General features: G+C 48.0%; 11 protein-coding genes across 11 annotated transcripts; 4 read left to right on the top strand and 7 right to left on the bottom strand.

The window, feature by feature from the left end:
• Positions 1 to 229: 229 nt before the first annotated feature.
• On the top strand, positions 230 to 1,554 carry aspD (septin aspD; the record flags this gene model as incomplete). The annotated part of the gene is made up of 6 exons (XM_056726802.1): positions 230 to 362; positions 423 to 551; positions 608 to 689; positions 744 to 881; positions 948 to 1,161; positions 1,216 to 1,554. 6 exons carry the CDS (start codon positions 230 to 232, stop codon positions 1,552 to 1,554), a joined length of 1,035 nt encoding a protein of 344 aa, XP_056575374.1.
• Positions 1,555 to 1,928: 374 nt separating this feature from the next.
• N7517_009078 (guanylate kinase) lies at positions 1,929 to 2,748 on the bottom strand (the record flags this gene model as incomplete). Its single annotated transcript, XM_056726801.1, has 4 exons — positions 1,929 to 2,165; positions 2,216 to 2,346; positions 2,400 to 2,507; positions 2,580 to 2,748. 4 exons carry the CDS (start codon positions 2,746 to 2,748, stop codon positions 1,929 to 1,931), a joined length of 645 nt encoding a protein of 214 aa, XP_056575373.1.
• Positions 2,749 to 3,094: 346 nt separating this feature from the next.
• N7517_009077 (putative Golgi matrix protein) lies at positions 3,095 to 4,964 on the bottom strand (the record flags this gene model as incomplete). The annotated part of the gene is made up of 6 exons (XM_056726800.1): positions 3,095 to 3,336; positions 3,384 to 3,490; positions 3,542 to 4,257; positions 4,313 to 4,732; positions 4,786 to 4,883; positions 4,931 to 4,964. 6 exons carry the CDS (start codon positions 4,962 to 4,964, stop codon positions 3,095 to 3,097), a joined length of 1,617 nt encoding a protein of 538 aa, XP_056575372.1.
• A 565-nt stretch (positions 4,965 to 5,529) lies between these two features.
• On the bottom strand, positions 5,530 to 6,390 carry N7517_009076 (uncharacterized protein; the record flags this gene model as incomplete). Its single annotated transcript, XM_056726799.1, is given in 5 exon segments — positions 5,530 to 5,930; positions 5,984 to 6,110; positions 6,171 to 6,198; positions 6,217 to 6,268; positions 6,318 to 6,390. 5 exon segments carry the CDS (start codon positions 6,388 to 6,390, stop codon positions 5,530 to 5,532), a joined length of 681 nt encoding a protein of 226 aa, XP_056575371.1.
• Positions 6,391 to 8,913: 2,523 nt separating this feature from the next.
• Positions 8,914 to 9,216, top strand: N7517_009075 (uncharacterized protein; the record flags this gene model as incomplete). The annotated part of the gene is made up of 1 exon (XM_056726798.1): positions 8,914 to 9,216. One exon carries the CDS (start codon positions 8,914 to 8,916, stop codon positions 9,214 to 9,216), a length of 303 nt encoding a protein of 100 aa, XP_056575370.1.
• Positions 9,217 to 10,710: 1,494 nt separating this feature from the next.
• N7517_009074 (glycerol-3-phosphate dehydrogenase GUT2) lies at positions 10,711 to 14,989 on the bottom strand (the record flags this gene model as incomplete). Its single annotated transcript, XM_056726797.1, has 10 exons — positions 10,711 to 10,812; positions 10,865 to 11,008; positions 11,068 to 11,265; positions 11,320 to 12,013; positions 12,066 to 12,148; positions 12,279 to 12,416; positions 12,700 to 12,761; positions 12,809 to 14,137; positions 14,198 to 14,457; positions 14,559 to 14,989. The coding sequence occupies 10 exons, from the start codon at positions 14,987 to 14,989 to the stop codon at positions 10,711 to 10,713; spliced, it is 3,441 nt and encodes a 1,146-aa protein (XP_056575369.1).
• A 1,429-nt stretch (positions 14,990 to 16,418) lies between these two features.
• N7517_009073 (cytochrome P450) lies at positions 16,419 to 18,141 on the top strand (the record flags this gene model as incomplete). Its single annotated transcript, XM_056726796.1, has 4 exons — positions 16,419 to 16,787; positions 16,854 to 17,611; positions 17,665 to 17,783; positions 17,834 to 18,141. The coding sequence occupies 4 exons, from the start codon at positions 16,419 to 16,421 to the stop codon at positions 18,139 to 18,141; spliced, it is 1,554 nt and encodes a 517-aa protein (XP_056575368.1).
• A 372-nt stretch (positions 18,142 to 18,513) lies between these two features.
• Positions 18,514 to 18,855, bottom strand: N7517_009072 (uncharacterized protein; the record flags this gene model as incomplete). The annotated part of the gene is made up of 1 exon (XM_056726795.1): positions 18,514 to 18,855. One exon carries the CDS (start codon positions 18,853 to 18,855, stop codon positions 18,514 to 18,516), a length of 342 nt encoding a protein of 113 aa, XP_056575367.1.
• A 769-nt stretch (positions 18,856 to 19,624) lies between these two features.
• N7517_009071 (DASH complex subunit DAD2) lies at positions 19,625 to 20,117 on the bottom strand (the record flags this gene model as incomplete). Its single annotated transcript, XM_056726794.1, has 3 exons — positions 19,625 to 19,737; positions 19,795 to 19,854; positions 19,901 to 20,117. The coding sequence occupies 3 exons, from the start codon at positions 20,115 to 20,117 to the stop codon at positions 19,625 to 19,627; spliced, it is 390 nt and encodes a 129-aa protein (XP_056575366.1).
• Positions 20,118 to 20,406: 289 nt separating this feature from the next.
• N7517_009070 (shugoshin family protein) lies at positions 20,407 to 22,509 on the top strand (the record flags this gene model as incomplete). Its single annotated transcript, XM_056726793.1, has 4 exons — positions 20,407 to 20,455; positions 20,529 to 20,940; positions 20,994 to 21,523; positions 21,584 to 22,509. 4 exons carry the CDS (start codon positions 20,407 to 20,409, stop codon positions 22,507 to 22,509), a joined length of 1,917 nt encoding a protein of 638 aa, XP_056575365.1.
• A 508-nt stretch (positions 22,510 to 23,017) lies between these two features.
• N7517_009069 (PPP1R11/YPI1 family protein) lies at positions 23,018 to 23,619 on the bottom strand (the record flags this gene model as incomplete). The annotated part of the gene is made up of 2 exons (XM_056726792.1): positions 23,018 to 23,325; positions 23,409 to 23,619. The coding sequence occupies 2 exons, from the start codon at positions 23,617 to 23,619 to the stop codon at positions 23,018 to 23,020; spliced, it is 519 nt and encodes a 172-aa protein (XP_056575364.1).
• Between the last annotated feature and the right edge of the window lie 237 nt (positions 23,620 to 23,856).

The following is a 23,856-nucleotide window of genomic DNA, read 5'->3' as shown; positions in this document are numbered from 1 at the left end:
TTCAATGTTGGGTGAATGGGAGCTATCACAGTGTCTGAAGCAAAAGAAAGATCGTAGTTTTCTCGTGGAGATACGCTAGTCCCAATTAGGAATGGGCCACCCCTGAGTTCGGAAAGACGATAATAAGGGGGATGGCTCTTGCTTCAACTACATACTTCTCTTCTCTTCGGGTTTTTTCTTTGGGATTGTGGCATATTTCAATTCTCATTCTCCCATTCTACCTCTCATAATGGCCACCACAGCAGCTTCGGCTCAACAGCCCACTGTTTTTCCCCATAGCCATGTCGGTTTCGACAGCATTACCTCGCAAATCGAGCGCAAGCTGTTGAAGCGTGGCTTCCAGTTCAATGTCATGTGTGTTGGTATGTGCTGTGCAATACTTTGCTTTATAAAAGATCCTTGGCTAATCTCTCACGTGTTAGGCCAAACTGGTCTCGGAAAATCGACTCTGATCAACACTATCTTCGCATCCCACCTGATTGACTCCAAGGGCCGTCTGACCCCCTCCGAGCCCGTTCGCTCCACCACTGAAATCAAGACAGAGTCGCACAGTACGTTTATGATTCGCGGACTTATTTTACATACGGAATAGCTGACGAGGGACTAGTTATCGAGGAGAACGGCGTGCGTCTCCGTTTGAACATTGTTGACACACCTGGTTACGGTGACCAGGTCAACAACGACCGATGGTAATTTGAGCCCTATCACGCCGAAGCTACTAGGTCTAAGCTAACCATGATCAGCTGGGACCCTATTGTCAAGTACATCAAGGATCAGCACTCGGCATACCTCCGCAAGGAACTCACTGCTCAGCGTGAGCGTTACATCCAAGATACCCGTGTTCACTGCTGCTTGTTTTTCATTCAGCCCTCCGGCCATGCGTGAGTTTGCCCTCATCTCTTAGCTTCCTTTGAGCTCTTTTAGACTGACCCATTGACTCCACACAGCCTCAAGCCCATCGATATCGTTGTTCTGAAGAAGCTGTCCGATGTCGTCAACGTTGTTCCAGTTATTGCCAAGTCCGACTCTCTCACCCTTGAAGAGCGCCAGGCCTTCAAGGAGCGCATCAAGGAGGAGTTCTCCTTCCACAACCTGAAGATGTACCCTTACGATAATGACGAGCTTGATGATGAGGAGCGTGCGATCAACGCTCAGATCAAGGTATGCTGAACCCAGGCAGAGCTATCATGACTTGATATTAACATCTGGTTACAGGATATCATTCCTTTCTCGGTTGTCGGCAGTGAGAAGACCATTGTTGTCAACGGCAAGCAGGTTCGCGGCCGCCAGAACCGCTGGGGTGTCATCAACGTCGAGGACGAGAACCACTGTGAATTCGTCTACCTGCGCAACTTCCTAACCCGCACCCACCTTCAGGATCTGGTCGAGACCACCAGCCAGATCCACTACGAGACTTTCCGTGCCAAGCAGCTGCTTGCCCTGAAGGAAAGCAGCGCTGCCGGTGGCCACACCGGTGGCAGCCGCCCCATCAGCCCCTCTGCGGATCGGGAGCTGAGCCGCAACTCGCAACGCGCAGCCATGAACGGATACTAAACCCTGTGATCTTTCATGTCTGATGCGAGCGTGGCCGTTGCACGACGGCCCTCTCCGAAAACTGTCCTCTTTTGACGCCAGCAGGCCCTTGCAGATATCCATTTTCTTTCCTTTCTTTTGCGTTTGTTTTCGTTTTGTATCCTAAATCCCACCTTGTCTCTTCCTGGGAGAACCATCGAGCTTGTATTGCCGGGGAAAAAGAGAATTGGCACTCCAGCGCTCGTGCCATATCTGGTGCTTTCCATGTACTTAGTTTTCTTAATTAACTTGACGAGAGAAACTTCTATTCTTGGGTTGAAAGATACAAACCGAGGCTGTCGTCTCGCTGGCCATGACGTCCACTAAATCACATTTCCTATATGTAATGTAGTGTACTATTGCGCAGCACCGAACTTACCGCCGTCAACAACCCAATCCCGCAGTTCAATATACGCCTTCTCGAGATCATCATTAACAACGATCTTATCATGAGCCGCGGGCTGCTTTGCGTACTCAAGCTCGTTCCGAGCTTGGCTGAGTCTTTTCTCTAGAGATTCTTCGGTTTCAGTGCCACGGCCACGGAGGCGCTGCTCCAGCACCTCGAGAGAAGGCGGCGCAAGGAACAAGAAACGCTAGAAATTATTAGTAAAGTCCCATTATCGAATTGCCTAGGATACTTTACCGCATTGAGATCCGTCCGCTTCACCTGCTTGACTCCTTCCATCTCAATGTCCAGTATGCAGATACGCTTCTTCTCGGCGATGTTCTTGACAGCCTGGACTGAGGTTCCATAGAAATTTCCGCCGAATTGAGCTGTTCTACCGGTTAGTTGCCATTCAACTTCTTCCTATAGCAGTGCAACCAACCATGTTCGATAAACCCGTTGTTGGCCACTAGCTCGAGGAATGCGTCCTTTGTGACAAAGTTATATTCACGGCCATGTTGCTCGCCAGGTCTCGGGGATCGTGTGGTTTCTATTCAGTCGGCGTGTGAGCAAAGCCGTTCGCGGATTCGTTCCACCCCTCTCCCTTTGTGCTTGGACTGACCCGAGATGGAAAATCCAAAGGTATCAGGATACTCGGCGAACAATCGCTTGAGCAAAGTTGACTTTCCAGTCCCCGATGGGCCCGAAATCACAATAGGGCGGTAGGCTATAGTATCAAAAGTGGCCTGGTCAGTATGTCTGCGTCGCACGGTGGGGTTATGTTCTGCCATTGTAGCAATCCTTACCAGAGGCCATTGTAGATGCAGAGTGGGTCGCACGGACGAGTGGTCTAAAGAAAGAGAAGGCGAAAGACGAGAGATGCATATAAGGATTGAAATAAAAATGAACAAAGCGATTTATTTAGGTCAAGACGGCTTCGTTCCGTCCAAATACAGCTTAGCTTATTTATTTATTAGGAAGGCGGAAGAAATGGCTATATTTCTTGGCATTCGGCCAGCGAGACTATCTATACGGAGTATACATGTACATGATAATAATATAAATAGGCAAGAGAAAGATCAAAGTATCAATATCCACGTTCTATCACTTTGCTGCTTTATACATTTCTGCACTCTATCATTTGAGAGGCCCCTGGTGGCTTCCTCGTCGCGATGGATTCATGTTACCCACCTCCGCTTCTTGCTCCAGGAAATTAGACCATAGTTCGGCTAACGTCTCTTTGCTGGAGGCACCATTGTCCATGAAATCCGCCGCCAGGTTTGGTGTGCTCGGGGTGCGGAGGGGAGTGCCAGGGACTCGGAGCTTTCCGGACATATTTGAGGTCCCTGGGCGCGCAAGACCTGCCTGTTCACGTTGCTCTATTTTCGATCAGATAGGTTCGAGAAATTCATTTTGCAGTACTCACCATCATTCCAGCCTAGGAGTGCAGCGATCAGTTGTAATATTTGGAATTTCTTTGGATCAGATCGGTCTAAAGCAAGGAAGTGCAGGAAATGGTTGGTGACAATATGTCTGTATGGAGTCAGCATGCCATTGAGGTACTTTGAGGTAATAAGAACGTACCTGTCAACGTTATCTTCCGGTTTTCCTTTCTTGAGGAATCGTAGGGCTTTCGTCAGATGGTCATTCAACGTGACTGCCTCATGCCGGAGCTTGCCAATGAGAAGGTTCTTCTCCTTGACCTCTTTCTCAAATGGCCGGACTCGCTCAATTTCTTCCTGGGCATTCTGCAGACCCTTATCGGCCTCAGTGGCCTGCTTCTGTGCTTCCCGCAGAGAGCGTCTGAGGTCCTCTAGTTGAGAATCAGAGCTCTCGACAAGCTCCCGCAACTCTTGCTTTCGCGCCAATTGAATTTCCTGCAAAGCCCGTTGGAGGCCGTCAACCGTTGACTGTTGGGTGTCACGTTCATCGGTGGCTCGTTCATAGCCATCTCTCAGGCTGCTGAGCTGCTCCTCCAGATCCCCGACCTTCTCGTTCAGGTTCTCCCGAATAGAGCGCTCCTCCATGGCAAGGATTTCCCAATTATGCATAGCCTCCTTCGCTTGTTCAAACTCCGACTGGAGGAACGACTCTTGCTCGAGCAATTCTTCCTTCTCCTTCAACCAATTCTGTTGGGACAAGTTCGTCCGCTCCCGAAGAGTAGACAGCTCCTTCTCCTTCTCCGCCGAGTCGCCCGATAGTTCTACCAACTGGGTGGACTTTGAATCGAGCTCATCCTTCAAGTTGTTATTCTCATCTTCGAGGTCTTCGATTTGTGATCGCGCTAGAGCCAATTCCTCCTATAGGGCAAGATTAGCCAAGATAGCCCAAGTAGTGAATTCTGATCCCACGCACAGCATCCTCCTTGAGCCGCTCCCCTAGTTGCGATTTGATGGTATTAACTCGTTCTAGGAGCTTCTGGAACTGCGTTTCCGCCTCCTCCTTTTTGCTCTCCGCGTCGTCCAATTTGTGCTGTAGGGCCTCCATGTCTGCGGTGTGCTTGGACTGAATCTCTTCCAATGATTTTCGCATGTCGGCTACTTCGGCGCGCAACGAGTCGCGATCTCGAACCAGTGCATCGAATCTGTCCTTTGGCTCGGTGCCATCGGAAGCGGGGTCCGACTGGACATCGGCTCCCGAGGGGGCATCGCTAGTAGCCACGGGCTCCTGGTTATTGACAGATCGATCTGGTAGACTGTCGTCTATCGTGTTGGGTTTGGCGCCGTTGGACTCTGGCACTTGTATGGGGTCCTCGTTGGCATCATAGGGCTCGTTCTTGTGGGGTCTCAGCAAAGATGCAATGACAATCAGGGAAGTTCACTACATACAGTGTCATTGTGATCGGCAGGCGCATCCTCTGGGTGCTCGGTTTTGGAGTCGGCTTTGGCTTTTGCGGCCTTCTTCTTATTCTTCTTAGACTTTGCGCCTTTTGCGGGGTCAGCGGGTTCCAATTCACAAAAGGAATGTCCTTACTTGGGGTAGCGGACGGTGGATTTCCTTCACTCATGCTGTGTGGTGTTTGAAAAGATCTTGGGGGAGGAAGATGGTGAATTCCTAAGGTTACAGGGTAAGCTGTCAACACGGCTAGCGCCCTTTCCGCCCTATGCCCAGATGATTAATCTACCATTCACCTTGTTACAATTATATTTTCACTTTTTGATTTGTATTTATTTGATCTGTATCTACACATGTTTGGATATATCATTCTGTACTTATATGCATATAGGGTACACTGCAAACCTGTACTATGTACGGAGTAAGGTCCCATAGTGTGCCCAAGGGAATTCGCCTATGGTGTATATTGGGAAAGAACCCTAGGATTCTTGTGGCATTAGGTAAGACTTTGAGAGTTAGTAAAGCCTTTTTTCTATCTCATATGACCTAAAAATATATAGGGGGGGAAGTCGGATCGGTATATCAAGGAGAAGAACAGGACTGCTTTGTTGTACTCTTATCAGTTGTCCTCCATGGTATATCGTATGTAGTAGAGGGTATAATTTTCACTTCGCTGGCTGCTCAAGATGACACACAGGCAAAGGGTGATCTTCCATTGGAAAAGACGGCAATGTCCATCACATGAAGTCGTCGAGGAAATCCTCATCGCGGTCCTGGTTGTTGCTGCGCTCCATATTCTCATCCGTGAACATATCATCATAGGCGTGATCTTTCTGCCACTTGAGCCGTTCATACTCTTGCTGCTTCTTCTTTTCCTTTGCACGCTCTTCATCTCGGGTCTTGCGATCACCGCGCTGCTTCTTCTTCGCGTCCTCTTCCTTCTCGGCTCGGAGATCGGGGTATTTCTCGACTCGGGTCTTGTTCAGCCGGTTGACAATTGGGTTCTCACGCTGCTTAACATAGACCTTGCGGACCAGCTTGTGATTATGGAAGGTGACTTGACCAGCTGCCATTGACCCGTCTTTCTTCAGGTTTGACCACGGTGTGTAGATAATGGTGATATTATCCTTCTTGTTTCCTTTCTGAAAGTCAGCCTCTGGTATCAAATGTTTTTCATGTCGAGGACCTCACCTTCAATGGAGTTCGCTTTTGTGAGCTGGGCGCAGTCCTCTAGAAGTGGCTGGGCAATGTTGTCCCATGTTTCACCTTCTCGAAGGCGTACGTAGACGTGTGCACTTGACAAATTGTCGACGTGGAACTGTCAAGTGTATAGAGGTATTAGGGCAGGCTGTCGCAAGTCGGAGAGGGAAAGACTGACCCTGCGCAAGAAAATCAGTCCCAAAGCTCTACAGATCTATATATACCGGGGAACATACCAGACATCATTGTCCAATCCATATTTAATGAGATCCTCGTCTGCCACTGTTAGAAAGTTTATTTCCTAGATTGATCTCAAGTGGCATACTCTCAAATTTGTCTTTGCCAACATAAATAAAGGCGGAGGGTTCGACGACAGTCGATGTGAAATAGAAAACCATGACGACAATATCCAATTCACGATTTGGACAAAGTTGGGTTCGAACAATATTGATCGGCGGTCAAAAGTTGAAATGGGGGGGGGGAAATCTTTATCTCGGCCTCTAAGGGAACTATCTATGGCTTAGTCAGCAGCATAGATCTCCAGGGCTTCAGGTCCAATTCGTCGTAGGAGTCGAAAAATGAACTTGAGAAATTTTCATTGCCGTTTTTTGATTCAATCAATAGAGCTTGGCTTTTTAGGTTGATTTAATATTGAACCGGCTGTATCTAGGCACTGTAAGTGGAATTATTACTTATATAAAAAGTAAGAGAAAGTGACCAAGTATGACTGTTTTTGTTTTTAAGATGGAGTATGAACTTGCTAGGAATCGTCTAGAAGAGCATCACCTTGAATACTGTTCGGGAATACATCAATGTTTGCCTGGTTTTCATGTACGGAACCTGCACTTGTGTATTTAGTAGCCCTAGAATGCAATGGAATGAGCTAAACAGATAAAGTAGAACGAGCAAAAAGTGTGAGACTCCAGAATATAAAGAACCTGGAGGGTAATATGTAAGAACTCGGTTGTTCAGCAGAGTCACGCAGCAATCAAAAACAAAGACCGACTTGAGCTATTGAAGAATAAATAATACTATATTTGGCTAGGGTAAATGATACCATTCAAAAATCAATTGGGCACAATCAATAATCTCATTGCGTGTAGTGTCAGTATCATTTCAAGGTCACCTTTGGTCAAAGCTGCTCCAGGCTAACACACCTGGTTCGGGGCTGCTCGGACCCTATCATTCCCAAAATGCTAACAGAAGCTATGCCATATCTTTACCCCAAGTACCGCAGGCTTCTTGATGATTTGAAAGTTTGCGAGTTCCTGTATTTAAAACGCAGTGGCACGATGCATTTCGCAGTGAAGTTTCTCGCAAGGTAATCGCTTTTGAAGGCCCACATCTTCGGGTCCTATTGAGTTTGGTATTAGTGAACAGGGTCACTGGAATGACTTTATGGAGTCAGAATTCAAGAACTTCAGACAGAAATGCCCGGTGCTTTTCGGGCATGACTGTTATAGGCTCAGAATAGCGTATGAGAGAAGGTTAAAGAGGTGAGACAGGGGAAGCCCTGGAACATTTAGAGTTGTTGTGTGGACCGTGTTAGGCCGTGTTCCAGGCACTTCCCACTTTTCACCTTTTTCTCTTTTGACTCTCTCTCTCTCTCTCTCAGATATCCGGTCTAGCATTTTGGTGTTGACAAAATGCATATGCTCTCGGAAAATTGGCCACGTTTGGTCCGCCTTCCAATCTGCCCTTCTTAAGGCTTCAGGATTATCATATCCCATATTCATGAGTTCCTCAAGATCGACATATTTGGAGAAGACATGTTCGGAGAAATTGACGATATTGAACCTAGTTCAACCGGTCCAGCAGAATGGCATCGCCAGTACACATCTGCCTATGTGTCATTCCATCGAAAGGGATAAACGAAGAAAAAGAAACCAAAAAAAAAAACGGCGAACACCCGAATGTGACCTCGGGATGCATAATGGTTCATAATGTGGATATGGGAGATACCCCTATTGATATTAGAACGTTTGAGTTTTCGACCTGGGATCTCAACGGTTAAATTCCGTGACCAAATGGACTCGAAAAACATGTCGGCACGAACCATTGCCGTTCCAAAAAAGGCCGAAGCGTGAAATCATCGGCCGAGACCACTTCAATTGAAAAAAAGAAAATCAGAAATTAATGAACCGGAACACGCTAAGGCAGTGTTTATATTCTCGGCAATGATTGGAATTCGGAAATTCAAGTCCCACGAGCCTCAGACAACGAGGACAGTTCCACTTTGATCGGACATTACTCTGGGGCCATTGCCCTTTTCCTCCAATTGGTCCTCACAGCCTACGGCTGTAAGCGACCTCGACCCTTGAACCCTATAACCCGGCGAATCATCATAGCGTTCACAACGGTTTCTCCACCGTCTCATCTTCTTAGACGGCTTAGTTCGATCCTAGCCGGAGCATTAAAATTGGCCGAGAAAACCGTTATACTAAGCCGACAAACTACTCCTTCGGTGTTCCTTTGGGAGTATAGATCTAATGGTCCCATGGGCTCATTGAAAGGGGGAAACCCCCAATATATCGCCAATTTCCGACCTATTCCTGAACTCTCAACAACCTATCATCTTTACTTTTCTATCGGATGTCACACTTTTATGGAAAGTATTTCGGACCTGACCCGGTTTTCTCCCCCCTTCCCTCCCTCTCCCGTTGCTCCACATCTATTCTCATTTAATTGAAAAAAAAAATTTAAAAAATAGATGATTTTCTTGTTTAGTCTTATGCACAGTCTCATCTCTTCCGCATTCTACTTGGTCTGAAACCCTTTTCGCTTGTGTTAAAGCCCTCGAGGCGCACATCTTCCCTTTTCTCTGTTGCCCCCCCCAAAAATAAAACCCCCAATCGTGAAATCTATCTTCCCTCTCAAACACAGCACATCCACTGAACACTATCATAAACACCCTCTACAATATGTCCAACCTTCCTTTATCTAGAAGCTGGCCAGAGATTCGTCAGGCTCTAGAACACGCTCGGGAATGCGAAGATGGCCCCGTGAATACCCAATCTGCCGTCGTTTTGGAGGCTGCCATCACCGAACTCTGGAATCGCATCCAGGCCCAACCGGATAGCTACGTACTCACGCCAGACGAGTTCGCCCTCTTTAATTACTTCCTCACCACGCGCTACCGTGGCTCACCTGTCGCCCAGAGAGCCGTGGCCCGTTTCTGGAACAACTACCAAGGAGCTACGAATTGCGATGGCGTCGCCAACTAGCCTTGAATTGCCTATTTATCGGTACATGCACTGGCCGAGAGGGTCCATTTTCTTTTGGGATTCCACAGGTCTCTGGAACTTGCGCAGTGGGTTTGAGGGTGCCCAATGCCTTGCATCATGGGGCCCATTGCCATCCTCAATCTCATTATACTTGCATAGTACGTGGTACTGGTACTGGTCTCCACCGTTCCAGCATCGAGCGGACCAGAAACTATAGAGCCAAACCCAGAACCAGAGTCAGATCTCGGGATATATCGCTTCATTTCCCATGTGAAGCCAAGATCAACCACTTCTCTACAGCCCAAGACAAAAAAGTGATGGACTCGGGATTTGCCAGGGTCAAATGGGATTGGATCGAATCCAAGTGACTTTGAATACACGGCAAATCCAGCAAATCGAACCGGTTTTCCTACCCTTTTCCCCAGTTCTAAAGGAAACGGTGTGATGACGGCATGCATGTATGCCCGTTCATTCCACTTTCCCTCTGCATCACAGGGAAGTGGCCCTGATCCCTGTCTTGATTGGGACACAATACATGCGTCGGGCTTCTAAAGAGAAAAAAAGAGGGGAACCCAATATAAGAACATGTTAGGCTAAAAAGAATATTATTTAGTCAAGACTTAGATGTTAGGATATATTCCTATTACTTTGGCTAGCGGGATTTTATTATATATCTCTTCCCGCTTTGACTTTTTTGTTTTGTATTTATTATGTATATTAACCATATTAATTTAGTTCATGTCACCAACGGGTATGTGACCATTACTAGCTACAGTAGCTGCAGCCAATTCTCCGAGACCCCAGGGGTACCACCCGGCTGCGAGTCATTCATTAGTGCGCCGGTATGAGCCACGTACCGTTAGTGTCTAGGTACTTTGCATATCCACATATGTTCTTGGCTTTCTCTTCCCCCCTATTTTTAGTCTCTCTTTTTTTTGGCCCCTGAGATTCAGTGTTTCATAAAAGTTATGTAACCCGTCGAAGGCCTGGATAAATATATAAGGATCTAATTGTAACCGGAGCCCCAAATGATTCTGATATGATCACGTGATGACAATTGCCCCAATATAGTAAACTAACATAGCTTCTACCAACTGTCTTCTCCAACTTCAGGTATTACAGTCCTTAAACCGTGATCTCCCTAAAAGGACAATTGGACGAAGTCTAATCTAATTATTTCTCCGCGCCAATTAAAGGTTTATCTTCCCTGGAATTCCTGAATGCTTTGCTCCGGGGATCCCTGATATCTGGCGCATTGTCTATTTTGGCCGTTGAAGAGTAGTAGCTGTAGAGTCTCGACTATTTGCGGCATTGTCTACCTCGAGAAACTGTGCAGGAGAACTCAATTTATTCATATACAATGCAGCTGGATAGTTCTCTGCGACCGATGATCCTCCTATCTGCAACCGCGCTAATGCTGTGCCCCAAGTGTAATTGCCCGTTTACCCTCCACTCTCCCCCTAAAATCAGATTTTCTGTGGCTGAGAGACTACCTCAGTATAGGGAGTTGTCGGCACATGAGAAGCTGCCTCCCCCAACACCCTCGCGAAGGTTGTGAAAGATCGACCGAATAGACGAATACAACCCGACAATGCACTGGTAACGTAAGTTAATGCGATCCCGCATATCACAGCGGAACGCAACTCACAATGAGAAACCCAAGAAACACCAAAAAGAGATTGAAGCAGAACAGCACCTTCTGCTGCCAGGTCAGGAACCAACAACTCCGGTTCAAATAGAGCCAAAACAGCCCAGGTAGACCAACTGAGAACCAACTAGCAAATAAGGAGCTCTAGTAGGAATGATTAGTACTTGCGGGTTGGGGTCAGGGTCAGATCAGGTAGTACAAACCGCAAGCCCTAGTACATCGTTGAAGACCGGTATTCCCTCGGCGATGATCCACGACAAGACCCAAAGCGCCGCACATATCGAAGTCCACACTAACCGCGCCATGAATGACTGGCTATGCATTGTGTTGGTGCCCCGGAAGACACGCACGTAAATGAACTTGACAGCAACATGGGCGTTCACCACACCCCCGATCACAATCTATCCAGTGGTTAGCTCATTATCCGAAAAAGTCCGCGAAGAAAAGGTACGTACCGTGGGTATTGCGATTGCATAGGAAACCTTGCGGAATAATTGTCCTGCAGAATTGAGAGCAGGTGAGTTGACCGTCGGTCCAATATAGGCATATATCACAATAGCAGCCACCGTATACAAAACCATTTCACTCATCTGCAGAAGCGCCAGAGCCTTGGGGAAGTCCTTGAGCTCCTTGAGCTCGGAGAAAAGGGTAAAGAATGCAACATGTCCGGCGTACGCAAAGATGATGTTTGCAATAGCAAGACATGCATCATGCACTTTAGGTGAAGGCGAAAAGGCCGGGACATGCACTGGTCCGTCTCTGACAAGGGTGACCCCAATCATACCAGTGAGAACCGCTCCGACGATACTGACAAAGCTCACGTAGGAGATGTGAGAAAGCCGCTCGAGTCGCCGTGGAAGGGTCAACATGAAAGAGGCGAATAAACCGGCAACCGAGAAGATGATAGTGCAAGACGAATGGTCGGTGAGGACGTTCATCATGATCGAAAATGTGAGAATATGGCTACCCATCACCAACACAAAAAAGATGAGCTGAGCCACGTCCAGTGTACTCCGTCCGAGCCTTCCCATCAGAAGATCACCAGCATCAGCCATGCTGTGCACTTGCACATGGCGGCATTTGAATTGCCCAATGGTATATGCAGTATAGGTCGAGATTATCCCAACCCCAAGGATGGTTAGGATGCCGCTGAAAAAACAGGTTAGCTCAGCCTTTGCAGTAACCGGGGAAGAGATCGTACGGAACAAGACCCAGTACCGCAAGCGCTTTGGGCAGTGCGAGAATACCAAGTGAGATGGTCTCTGCAATCATGACTGACCGGGTCTGTTAGAGAAAGGGCCATATGCAAGACATGGAGACTTACTCATGCCGGCTTGCCTGTTGAAGGGATGAGCTTCGCTCTGCCTGTAAAAGAAGGGAATACTCACCACCACGCCATGGTCTTGTACTTCACTCCAGCTTGACTTTCATCTCCGAAGGGATCCTGTTCTTCCAACTCTGGCTTGGGTACAGAATTTTTATCCGAATCCAAGTGCTTTCCAAAGCCAAGTGACAGATCAAGGTCAGACTGATTTGGCTTCATGATGTGTGACTGACAGAATGAAAAAATGCATAAGAAGTTGAAGAACTTTTGAAACTACAAGAAGACTCAGGGTGGCACTTTCCGAATGTGAAGGTGTGATATTTTTGGAAAGCGTCATGTCTTAGGGTTTGAGGAATTTTGAGGGTGTGAGGTCTCTTTTTTTGTATAGTCCCCCTTGTTAAGAGTGTCACGGAAAATCGAATATTGGAACAAAAAAAGAAGAAAAAGAAAAACGCTTCTATTTATACAAGCCCGCTCTATATATAACACACATTATCTAATTGAGCGTGACTTTCGCTGCAGGAGCAAGAGTAGTAGCACGCACGTCACTCTCAATCATGTCCGCGGGAGGTTCTAGGATGGTCAGCATTGTAATTGTGTGATGAAGTTTCAAAACATACCAGTACGAGAGAAAGTTGCACGCTCGGCATCATCGACCTGCTTGACACGGCCGCTCTGGACATCATTACGAGAAAGGCCCATGAAACTCTTGGGCAGACCCATGGACGAAAGGTAAGTCAAGGAATCCTTCCACTCGAGATCCTTGCGGGCGGCGGTCCACTCCAATTCCTCTCCCATGGTGTCAATCACGGTGGGGAGGGACTCGAGGGCGGCCTCGGCGTTCAGGAAAGCCAGACGGGTGCGACGGGCAATCACGTCGACGGCGGTCTGAGCATATTCGTGACGGACGGCGTAGCGGATCTCGCCATCAACGAAGGGGTACATGGGGGAGATGCGGCAGCCGCGCACGGGGAAACGTTCACTGGTAGGGGAAGACAAGGCAGCGACCTGCCAGGAGCGGTCACCGTACGACTCAGTGAGGTGCTTGGCCACGTCGGTCTCGAGGCCGAAGTGCTGGATCAGGTTGATGAAGAGGGTCTTGGAGAAACCATGGGCACCGATGAGGCGCACCTGGTGGGTTTGGCAGCTACCGTCCAGGACGGCACCGTCAGCAACCAGGCCACTACCGCCGACACCACTGATATCGGGAAGGCTGGTGAGCTGGCGGGGCTTGAGCTTGAACACGTCGATCGCCTCGTCCACGGCCTCCTCGGCCATCTGGCGGTAAGTAGTCCACTTACCACCGGCGCAAGTCAACAGTCCCGATTGAGAGACGGTCACCAGGTGGTTACGGACGAGAGCCTCCGAGTTCTTCACCTTGGGATCGCGCACCAGGGGACGGATACCAGACCAGGCAGCAAGGACGTCGCTTCGGTCCACGGTGATATCGGGGGCGATGTAGCCACGAATCTCCGAAAGGATCCAGTTGATGTCCTTCTCCGTGGGCTGGGGCTGGGCCTCAATCTCACAGGGCTGGTCAGTGGTACCAGCAATGGTGTTACCCTGCCATGGCAGGAAGAAGATCACACGTCCATCCGAGGTGGAAGGGTCGATTAGACCCATGTTTGAGGGGCTGAAGTAACCGGGCAGGATGATGTGGACACCAGCACTGGGGGCTACAATCTCCTTGACACTGGGCTCATCCATCTTGCGGATGGAATCACAGAAAGGACCAGTAGCGTTGATGATACCCTTGGCGCGAATGTTGAACTCCTTGGCGACCTGGCCATCCTTCTCTGCGATCATGTCCTTTGCGCGCGCACCGCACAGCTTGCCAGACGCATCCTTATTCAGTCCGGTGACCTCCAAGTGGTTCACGACGGTGGTACCGTAGAGCGCAGCAGTCATGGCGAGAGACACGTTCATGCGGGAGTCGTTGTGTGCACCGTCTTCGGAAATTAGCCCAGATCCTTTTCTTGTTTTGGGGTTATTTTTTGCAGTTCACTCACCATAGTACACCATTGCTCCAATGATGTTGTCACGCTTCAACATGGGGAATGCGTCAATGGCCTTACTCTTAGTCAGGAAGTACGAGGTCTCAATGCCCTCGGAACCAGCCAAGAAGTCATAGGCCTTGGTACCGGCCCAGAAATAGGGAGCCTGCCACCATTTCTGAACAGGCACCATAATTGGCAGCCATGATGACAGATGGGGAGCTGTGTTCAAGAAATACTTGCGCTCTCTGAGAGCCTCCTTGACCAGCGCATATCTGTGCGATGGTTAGCAGGGATGTCTTGCGTATGTGGTCATTTCGACCCCAAAAAGATTTCCAAAAAAAAAAAAAAAAAGTCCCCAAAGGTGAAAACTGACTGGTTGTAATCCAACTCCCAAAAGGCTTTTTCGAGGTAACGGACACCACCGTGTACCAGCTTAGTACTCTTACTACTGGTACCCGCACTGAAATCATCTCTCTCCACCACTGCGACCTTTAGGCCTCGGGTGGCGGCATCTAGTGCGATACCAGCTCCAGTGGCTCCGGCACCAATGATGAGCAGATCATATTCCTCCTCATCCTCACTGCGCTTGAGATCCTGAATCTGTTCGAGGCGAGACTTGATTGACGGGAAACTAGGAGGAACCAGCTTGCCTTCACGGTAACCTGGTGGGGGAACGGCGGGGGCTTCGAGGCCCGGAATATTTCGCGGACGATAAGAAATGTAGAGAACACCTGCTCCTGCAGCGGCGGCCGCGGATGTGTAGAGGAGAGGTCTCAAGAGCTTGCGCGAATGCCGAGCGGCCATTATCTGCGGTTTTCGAATGTATGTAATATGTTTAAAATGTTCAAATATGCCGGAATTTTTCTCCCCTAGGAAATATGTGCCAAAAGAGGGAGAGATGGGAAGAAAATGGGAGAGGTTTGAGAAGTTGAGGGGAGAGAAGAGGCGAAAGGCGGGAGGACCTGGGAAGACCTAGGAAGACCTAGGAGCTATGATAATTTCCCTTTTTTTTTTCTTTCTTATTTTTAACTATAAACTTGGACATAAATCTATGAAAGGAAAGATTTGCGACAATCTCTCTCTCAAGGTACCAGATACCTTGATCGCTATACCTTCCACTATGAATGTAGGGGTGTCACGAGTACAGAGTGCGTCATGGCAGCTCACTATTGGAGCATCTTGGCAGTGGATATACGTTCCCATGCGCCTCTTTCTTTTTTTCTCATCCCACCAATTGAGACTTAAAGTGGGCTCCCCATCCGGATCTTTACCCCCGACACATGACGCAAAGAAATTTCCTTGATTTTCTCCCCAATTGGTCCAAGAGTTTGTCCAGGTCCGGTATATCGGGAAACGGGAAGCCGATTCTGCATTTCCATTCCAGGCCGCGTTTTTTTTATATATTTTTTATATATTTTTTATCTCTGGGATCTACACAGGGTCTGGACTCGATCAATCTCTTCGTGGCCACCTGACTGAGAGCTCCATGAATATGGATGGACCAGTCACAGACTACCATATTGCCCCAGCCGGCCCAGGGGGGGCCCCGTTATGAACGCCTTGTTTGGATCTACTCCACTAGAATTGTTCAATTCCCCCTTGTGTACACATATCCTTATCCTTTCTGCCAGAATTCCGGTTTGGGTCCAAGAATGTTATCTATGGAATATGAAATATGGTCTGGAAATTTGGCCGAAATGAGGCTCTTTCTAGGACTTTAAAAAAGCAGCGCAAGTGGATATGATCTTCACTAGCCCCCTTATCCAGGATGTCATACGGGCTAAAAAGCAACTATATAACTATTTAAAAAAAAGGGTTTTCTGATGCTCAGAACTAAAGAGATCGGGCTAAATATCTTGGATATACCAGAAAGTTCTTCAGATAGGGGTGATACATTTATATATCTTCTCGGAAGACACACATGTTAATTGGAGATAATATACCCAATATCAAATACTAATAACAGGGATAACATCCATAGATAATTTATATATAACATAATACAGTTGACTAAGCGGAATAATTCCGTAGTGCGGAACCCTCTCGGCTGAGGAAAGTACATCGTCTACACCTGGCAAAGACCTGGCAATACCTGGGGTAGCGTGGGGTAACACTATGATTACTTGAACCGTGACGGAAATGTTCCATTCAGTGGATTAGAACTGTGATATTCCTTTGCTTATATATATATCCCCTCTGGTAGGTTCCTTATAAGTCTAATCCCATATCCATCATGGCCATCGCCGGTATCCTGGCATCGCTACAAGGCAGCGTGATTGAATATCCCTACCACTCGCTAGCTGCGACAGCCCTCCTCGCCCCCATCCTCTATGTCATTTTTAATGAATTCATTCGAGAGTCCGCCCGCGTGAAGGGTATGAAGGGTCCGCGCGGACTGCCGTTGATTGGAAACCTGGCGCAGATTCGCACAGATGCCGCGGAACAGTATCGCCTCTGGTCAAAAAAGCATGGCGCCGTTTATCAGATCCAGCTAGGGAACATCCCCGTCGTCGTGGTCAACTCTGCTGCGTCGGCAAAGGTGCTTTTCAGTCAGAATGCGCAAGCGTTGAGCTCCAGGCCCGAGACTTATACTTTCCATAAGGTTGGTTATCGGAGTTGTGCCATGTGGCTTTTCTTTTTGTAACTAAAAACTGATTCACTCGGTTAGATTGTTTCCAATACCGCTGGAACGACTATCGGTACCTCGCCCTACAGTGAGTCCTTGAAGAGACGCAGGAAGGGCGCCGCGTCGGCTCTCAACCGCCCCTCTGTGGATACATACGTGTCTCACCTTGACGTTGAGTCCAAGGCCTTTGTGGAAGAGCTGTACAGATATGGAAACCACGGAAAAACACCCGTCGACCCTATGCCCATGATCCAGCGTCTGAGCTTGAGTTTGGCCTTGACTCTAAACTGGGGCGTGCGCATTGCGTCGCAAGAAGAGGACTTGTTTGATGAAATCACCGAGGTGGAAGAAGAGATCAGTCGGTTCCGAAGCACCACTGGAAACCTGCAGGACTATATCCCTCTTCTGCGGTTGAATCCGTTTAGCTCCAACTCGAAGAAAGCTGCCGAGATGAGAATCCGTCGCGATAAGTATCTCGGTGCGCTTAATAGTGACTTGGATGATCGCATGGCAAAGGGGACGCATAAGCCCTGTATCCAGGCTAACGTTATTATGGATAAGGAGGCGAAGTTAAACAGTGAGGAGTTGACATCCATTAGCCTGACTATGCTTTCCGGTGGTCTTGATACTGTCACCACTTTGGTTGCATGGAGTCTGGGTTTGCTGGCTCAGCGTCCTGATATTCAAGATCGGGCAGCCAAGGCCATCCAGGAGATGTACGGTGAAGATGACCCCATGTGCTCTTCTGACGATGATCAGAAGTGTGCGTATATTGCAGCCCTAGTCAGGGAATGTCTTCGGTATGTTTCTGCTTTCACCAAGTGATGAATGGACGGGCTAACAACGCCATTAGATTCTTCACTGTCCTGCGATTAGCACTTCCTCGTACCTCGATCAAGGATATTACCTATAAGGGAATCACCATTCCCAAGGGCACGGTGTTTTTTTTGAATGCCTGGGCATGTAATATGGGTGAATCTTGACATCCCATAGAGCTACCAAACACCTCTAACCCTTCATAGATCCCGATGTGTGGACTGACCCGGATGAGTTCCGTCCCGAGCGTTGGCTTGAGCAGCCCGACGCTCCTCTCTTCACATACGGTATGGGCTACCGGATGTGCGCCGGTTCGCTGCTGGCCAATCGTGAGCTCTACCTCGTCTTCATCCGCACCCTCAACAGCTTCCGCCTCGAACCATATGACAAAACAGACTGCCACCCTCTCCGGGGTAACTCGGATCCGACTAGCTTGGTAGCCATTCCTCAAAAATATAAGGTCCGATTTGTACCGAAGAATGAAAAGGTTCTATCCAAGGTTCTTGGGCAGTGAATGGCTTGGTCTTTGGCATCAAGTTGGGAAGGGACTTGGGCACAGAGCCAAATGCGGTCGAGGGAGCGGGTATATATATTGGGCTCTAAGAACAATTTCCTTAACGTTTCAAAAACATCCAGTATATCCTTCCATTATAGGCAATCTGGTAGAAAAACTAATTAGGATATTCAACTCCAATGATGAGATATATATAACAGTTGAGGGGTATAGGTTCATAATAAATAAAAAAGGGACGTGATGGGTTTAAAAAAAAACAGAACAGAAACCCCCAAAAATAGTTTATCTTTTCCAACGCCTGATTCCAATGCACAATTTATGAAAGTAGATGGGATCCGATATCGAAAGATATTTTCGGGATCCGAATTGACATTATGTGGTAGTCATGCGCCGTTTCAGGTCGCGGACTTGGTCGAAGGAAGATGCGTAATCACGCAATTCATCCTGGAGGCGGTCGGCCACATTGGAATTGGATGTGGCCTTTAGTGAAGAGAGTGAGGTTTGAGATGAGGAGGCAGATAGGAGAGAGGTATCTGAAGCTTGAGTTTGGGCTTGGTTGATCTCAGACCAATGTGTAGAGGCTGCGCTCGATCTTCGTGATATTCCGGATATCTCGTCCAACTCCGCTAGACGGCAGGTTTGGGAACAGTAGGGAGCACCCAAAGTTTGACGGTCACAGACCAAGCAGAAGTCCAAAGACCATTCAGTCGACATAGTAGAACACAGTTCTCTTAAGGGATTGAGAATAGAAGATTTAGAAGGTGTATATATAAAAAGATGGAAGATCACACATCATGCCATAATAATGTCCCGGCTATTGCGGGGAAATATAATCGCGCAAAAAGAAAAAAAAAGAGGGGAATTGGGGAATTCTTTAGGCTTAGGGCGCTTAAAAAAAAGGAATTAAAAGGGCCAAGGGTACATAAGTAGAACTATTTAATAGTACCTAAATAGGTACCTAAATAGGTACCTAGATACCTAGATACCTCTAAAATCTGCAGGAACCTCGAACTGGTATGAATTTCCCGCGCTAATAGTCTCATGATGCCTATTAAGTATATGAATACACCAATCATAAAAGTTCAGTCTGTGCAGAAAAAAGGTTCAAAGAGGGGGAAAGAATGATCTTAATCTCCTGATTTGTCGGCCATTTCGAGATAACCATCTTTATGGCTCTAGTCAGCTGAGAATATTCTGGATTCTCAAGGTGTGCCCCATTGGACCATTTGAAGAACTCTTCTCTTCTTTTGATAGTCTCTTTTTTTCTTCTTCTTTTTCTTCTTCCTAGGCACGGGAGAGTCAAGTACTTGGTAGGTCCGAGTGCATTTCACAAAATGCAATGGCCAATTCTGTAACCCGATACACATAGGGAGATAGCTCGGAGAGATAAAACCGAGCCAGTAAATGGCCCATAAACCTTTCCAATGATTCAATGTAGAAAGGACCAGTTTCAGCTGGGAATGAGATAGTACGTCACTCTGATTCACTCAACAGTCTTCTCACGTGGCTCAGCTGGAATGCGAACCAGCGTTGATGGTAGATTACGCGGTTTCTCCACATTCTGATCCGACTGTTCGTAGAGTCCGCCTGCCTTACCTACATAAAAATCAGTATCGAGAGAAGAAAAAAAAACAAATTTACATTTGCACTTACTCGAGGCGAGAGTGATGGCCCTAATAACATTATCCCAGTTAGAAAGTACGCATGCAACAGCTGGTACAAAATTAGCGAGCCCGGATCAAGGGACAGATAGGCCAACCTTCGGTGCCATCTTTCAGTGTGGAGATCTTATTATCCAAAGCTTGCATCTGAATCGCCAAGGTTCCACTTAGATCGCGTAGTTGTCGCAAATTCTCTAACTCGGCCTTTTTAGCTGCAATGCGGGCCGATAGCGCCGAAGATTGCTGTGATTGCGAACTGGGGCGCATCGATGAGCCACCGGGAAGCATTGAGGTTGGTCGTGAGGAGTATGCCATGATGGAAAGGTTGTAGAAAGTACAAGATAGAATGCCAAAACTGTACCTGGACATCCATGGATACATGGCCAAAGCTGACTCATCCAGACTAAACTCAAAGTGGACAAACATCAACAAGGGCTTGGCATCGCTGTTTACCTTCTCTCTTTGTATTCCCTCTCAAGACTTGACACACAGTCATTTCCTGGTGTGTGATCTGTGAACTCGATATCATAATTCAAGTTCATCTCACCTACACACCAGGATTGTCTTTCAATTCGTATTACGCAGTGGTCCCCACATACACACCATGGCGCGGTTGAATGACTACCCGGCGCCTGCTGAGTCCATTGATGCCTGTAAGTTGGCACAATCTACTATATAACCATATTTGAGCTAGCAATTTGACATGTGTGCTTGGTTTCTATCCAGTGAAACGACGATTTGTGCGACAAAACCGTGAGATCGCGAGAGTGAATTCCTTGCAATCTCTTCGTATTCGGAGCCTAGAGTCAGAAGTCTCGCATCTACTTTCAGAGAATGTGTCGCTTCGAAAACAGGTCATCAATCTCACCCAAGAAACCGAAAGACTGGAAGCAGGGAAACTGCTACACAATGGAATCTACGACATCAAATCCAAGCTGGATGCGAAACTAGCCGAGTTGAGCAATTTGGCGGCAGATTTGGGCTCGTTACCCCGCAAGGTGGGCAAGCTTTGCGACCAGGAGTTTGATCGGCCAAAGCAAGCAGAGTCAAGACCGAGGACGGAAGACATGATGGGAGGCGAAGATGGAAGACTTCCTGCCATTGTTGAAGACAAATATTATCCTCGGCGGACTTTGGAGTAAGGATCTTCGAGATTGTCGGGTCACTTCCAGTTGTTAACACCTTTTTTAGGCCCCAAGAGCTTGACAGCCTGATTCACAGCGACCACAGCATTCTAGATTCCCCTCCACAGTTTAGCTTTATGCCGGAAGGAGATGCATCCATCGAACATTCAAGTCCATCGCCACTAGAATCAACATTCAGGAGCCAAAGTAACAATGATATACCCGAAGAACCCGAGCCATTACTTCCTCCCACTCTCGAGACGCGCAAGAAGAAAAAGAAGTCGAGTTCGATTATTGCGCCTGAAATTAGCCCCGCCCCAACAGACCGGCAACCAAGTCCACCCATTGATACAACACAACACGCGGCATCGGTTTCGACGAAGCGCAAATACATACCCGAAGACGATGACCGGTTCACGTCCAATCTTAATGTCGACGATGATGAATTCCAATTCACCCGGCCCAGCCACAGCCCCAAAAAGCAAAAGAACCCATTCGAGGTCACACAGCAAGACCAGTCACCCACCAAAAGCCATATTGAATTGACAAGAGTGTCAAAAACCCCCGTTCTATCTATGCGGAAGGTCCTCGAACCAAGTATGTTCTGCTGTTCTTTGGTTCCATCCCAACAATCAATGTAGCTAACAACCGGAACAGAGAGTGCAAACTCCAATCTAGGCTCCCCAAAGAAGGCCCGCATGTCTTCATACCCGGACTCTAAGCTTCTACAAAAACCTACGAAGGGCGATGAGAATAGAAACTCGCCGCAGAAAGTCAAGGATGTCGAGAAGCTCAGTGGCAAGACTGTCAATCAAAAGCCACGTGTGGCCAGAATCGCCCCTTCAAACAAAGAGAAGCGCATGAGCCGCCCTGCCCCTCCTCAACTGGAAGAGCCAGCCCCACGTCAGTCAGCACTGTCACCACACCCGAATGCATTGAATACGGAAGATGAGTCTGCAACTCGTCCTTCCCGACGTCGTGGTGCTGTGGTTAGCTATGCAGAGCCTAACCTACGAGACAAAATGCGTCGCCCTACCAAGGAAATGATCGATGCTGTTGCACTTGGATCGCGAAGGTCCTCCAGTTTCCAGGCAGGTCGGGAAAGTTTGAACGGAGAGGACGGTCACACCCAGCCTCATGGCAGTCTCCCTGCTGATTTCACTCTTGCCGCGCAGAGCTCTGGTCTGTTCTCTGTGGATGGATCTTCAGAACAGCTGCTAGCAATGGTCTCCCGGAGAAAGCGTAAAGTGTCGTCAACCCCAAAGGACGACAGCGATGCGGGGAACCCAAGCTCTAACCTCAAAAAAGAGATTGAGGACAGCCTTGCAGATATCTCTGCCCAAGTATCTCAAGAACCATTCAATTCGAGGCGTCAGACTCGACGTCACTCGTCAAACCCCAAAAGTACAACCGCCAACATAGCACAACACGAGGTGGACCAGGCTGAACCACAATCTCCAATCGGTGATTCTCTAGAAGATGAAGACTCATTTGGACCGGGACCAAACGGTTCCACGATGGACACTAGTCACGTCAGACGTGGCCAACGCGTTGCTGCAAGGAGAAAAAGCATGATGGTGTGATATTCGCTTTAGCGCTTGCAGAAACAGGATTTCTCTATCCTTCGCCTAGCCTATGTACAATCATTATAGACTGGACCGGGCTGCAGTTATGTTTCAGATACCCCTCCACTGCGATCCCGATCTTCTCAATATAAATTTCATTATCTTGTCTACCCGTTCCAAGCAGACCAAGTAGCTCTTTCAATTACCATTGAACCGCCGCGTCGCATGCAGCGGACCGTAAATGGATTTAACATGCCATTCTCCTGCCTCCTTGATCATGCCATCGTACGTTTTCCAACACGCCACCGGATGAGGTGTCTCTGTCCCAGCGTCGTGCAAATGTCATACACACTGCGCTGGTCCGCCACAGCTCACCAAGGGCGAGGTAGAATATACACCCCAACCAGGAGGATTTGTACGGCTGTGAATCAGGCCCCAAACCCAAGTCTCGGGCTTTGCGCAGTTCCGCCTCATTGCCTTGTATTGCATTGCCTCGCCACTCAGGAGAAAAAACCCCCAAACCAGGTCAAGTACTCCGCGCATGGGTTTGATTTTGATTCTTCGACGGCTTAGGCATCTTCTCGTACGCATTCGGACTCGGCTTCCTGCGCTTGTTTTTCGGCTTAGATCTGTGATCCTCGGGGCGACACCCTTCATCGTGGTGGGACGTGTGATCGCCGTGCGCTCCATTGTGTGAATGTGTGTGGCGAGCCCGGTTGACTCTGGCAGTGCGACGGTCGTCTTCGCTCTCGCTGTCACTCTCCGATGAGCTAGATGATGACTCCTCTGAGCTACTTTCTCCTACTGGCCGGGCTTTGTGGTAGATGCAGCATACTGGTGGCGGTTAGATTGTTGCTAATGCGGGGGGATAATTGGGAATAATTGGGATAAACAGAATGAATAGATTAAATATATACCTTTTGAGCTCTTTCTCCCCATGCCTTCATTGTCTACAACATCTTCACTCCATCTGATTCGCCGAGAAGACGATGTTTCTTCGCTGGTGTCAGTGGGAGCTTCCTCTGCTCGTAATCTGAGGGTAGCGGGAATTCGGGCAGTTAAGGAGTCTTGTGCGGTCTCTGTAATGGTTTGGAATGTATTTGACGTTGGTTGGCGTGTTCGAGACATTGTGATGGGGATGGGATAGGGGTCAAAGAATCCAAAAATATCAAAGATCTGACGGACTACTTTTTCTGATGATGTAATTGATAAGGATTCACCGCCTTTGGTCTGATCTCCCCACATTTATAGAACCTCGCGATATATACAACGTACAATATAACAACCTTAGGCCTACATCAAATGAATTAGCCAGGCATTGGTTGATTTGGATAAGATTCAGCAATATGAGAATCAGTCTAGGTT

This window comes from Penicillium concentricum (assembly GCF_028827145.1).
Source record: "Penicillium concentricum strain IBT 3081 chromosome Unknown utg000004l_segment0_segment0, whole genome shotgun sequence".
Taxonomy (NCBI): domain Eukaryota; kingdom Fungi; phylum Ascomycota; class Eurotiomycetes; order Eurotiales; family Aspergillaceae; genus Penicillium; species Penicillium concentricum.
This window is presented reverse-complemented; position numbering and strand designations above follow the sequence as displayed.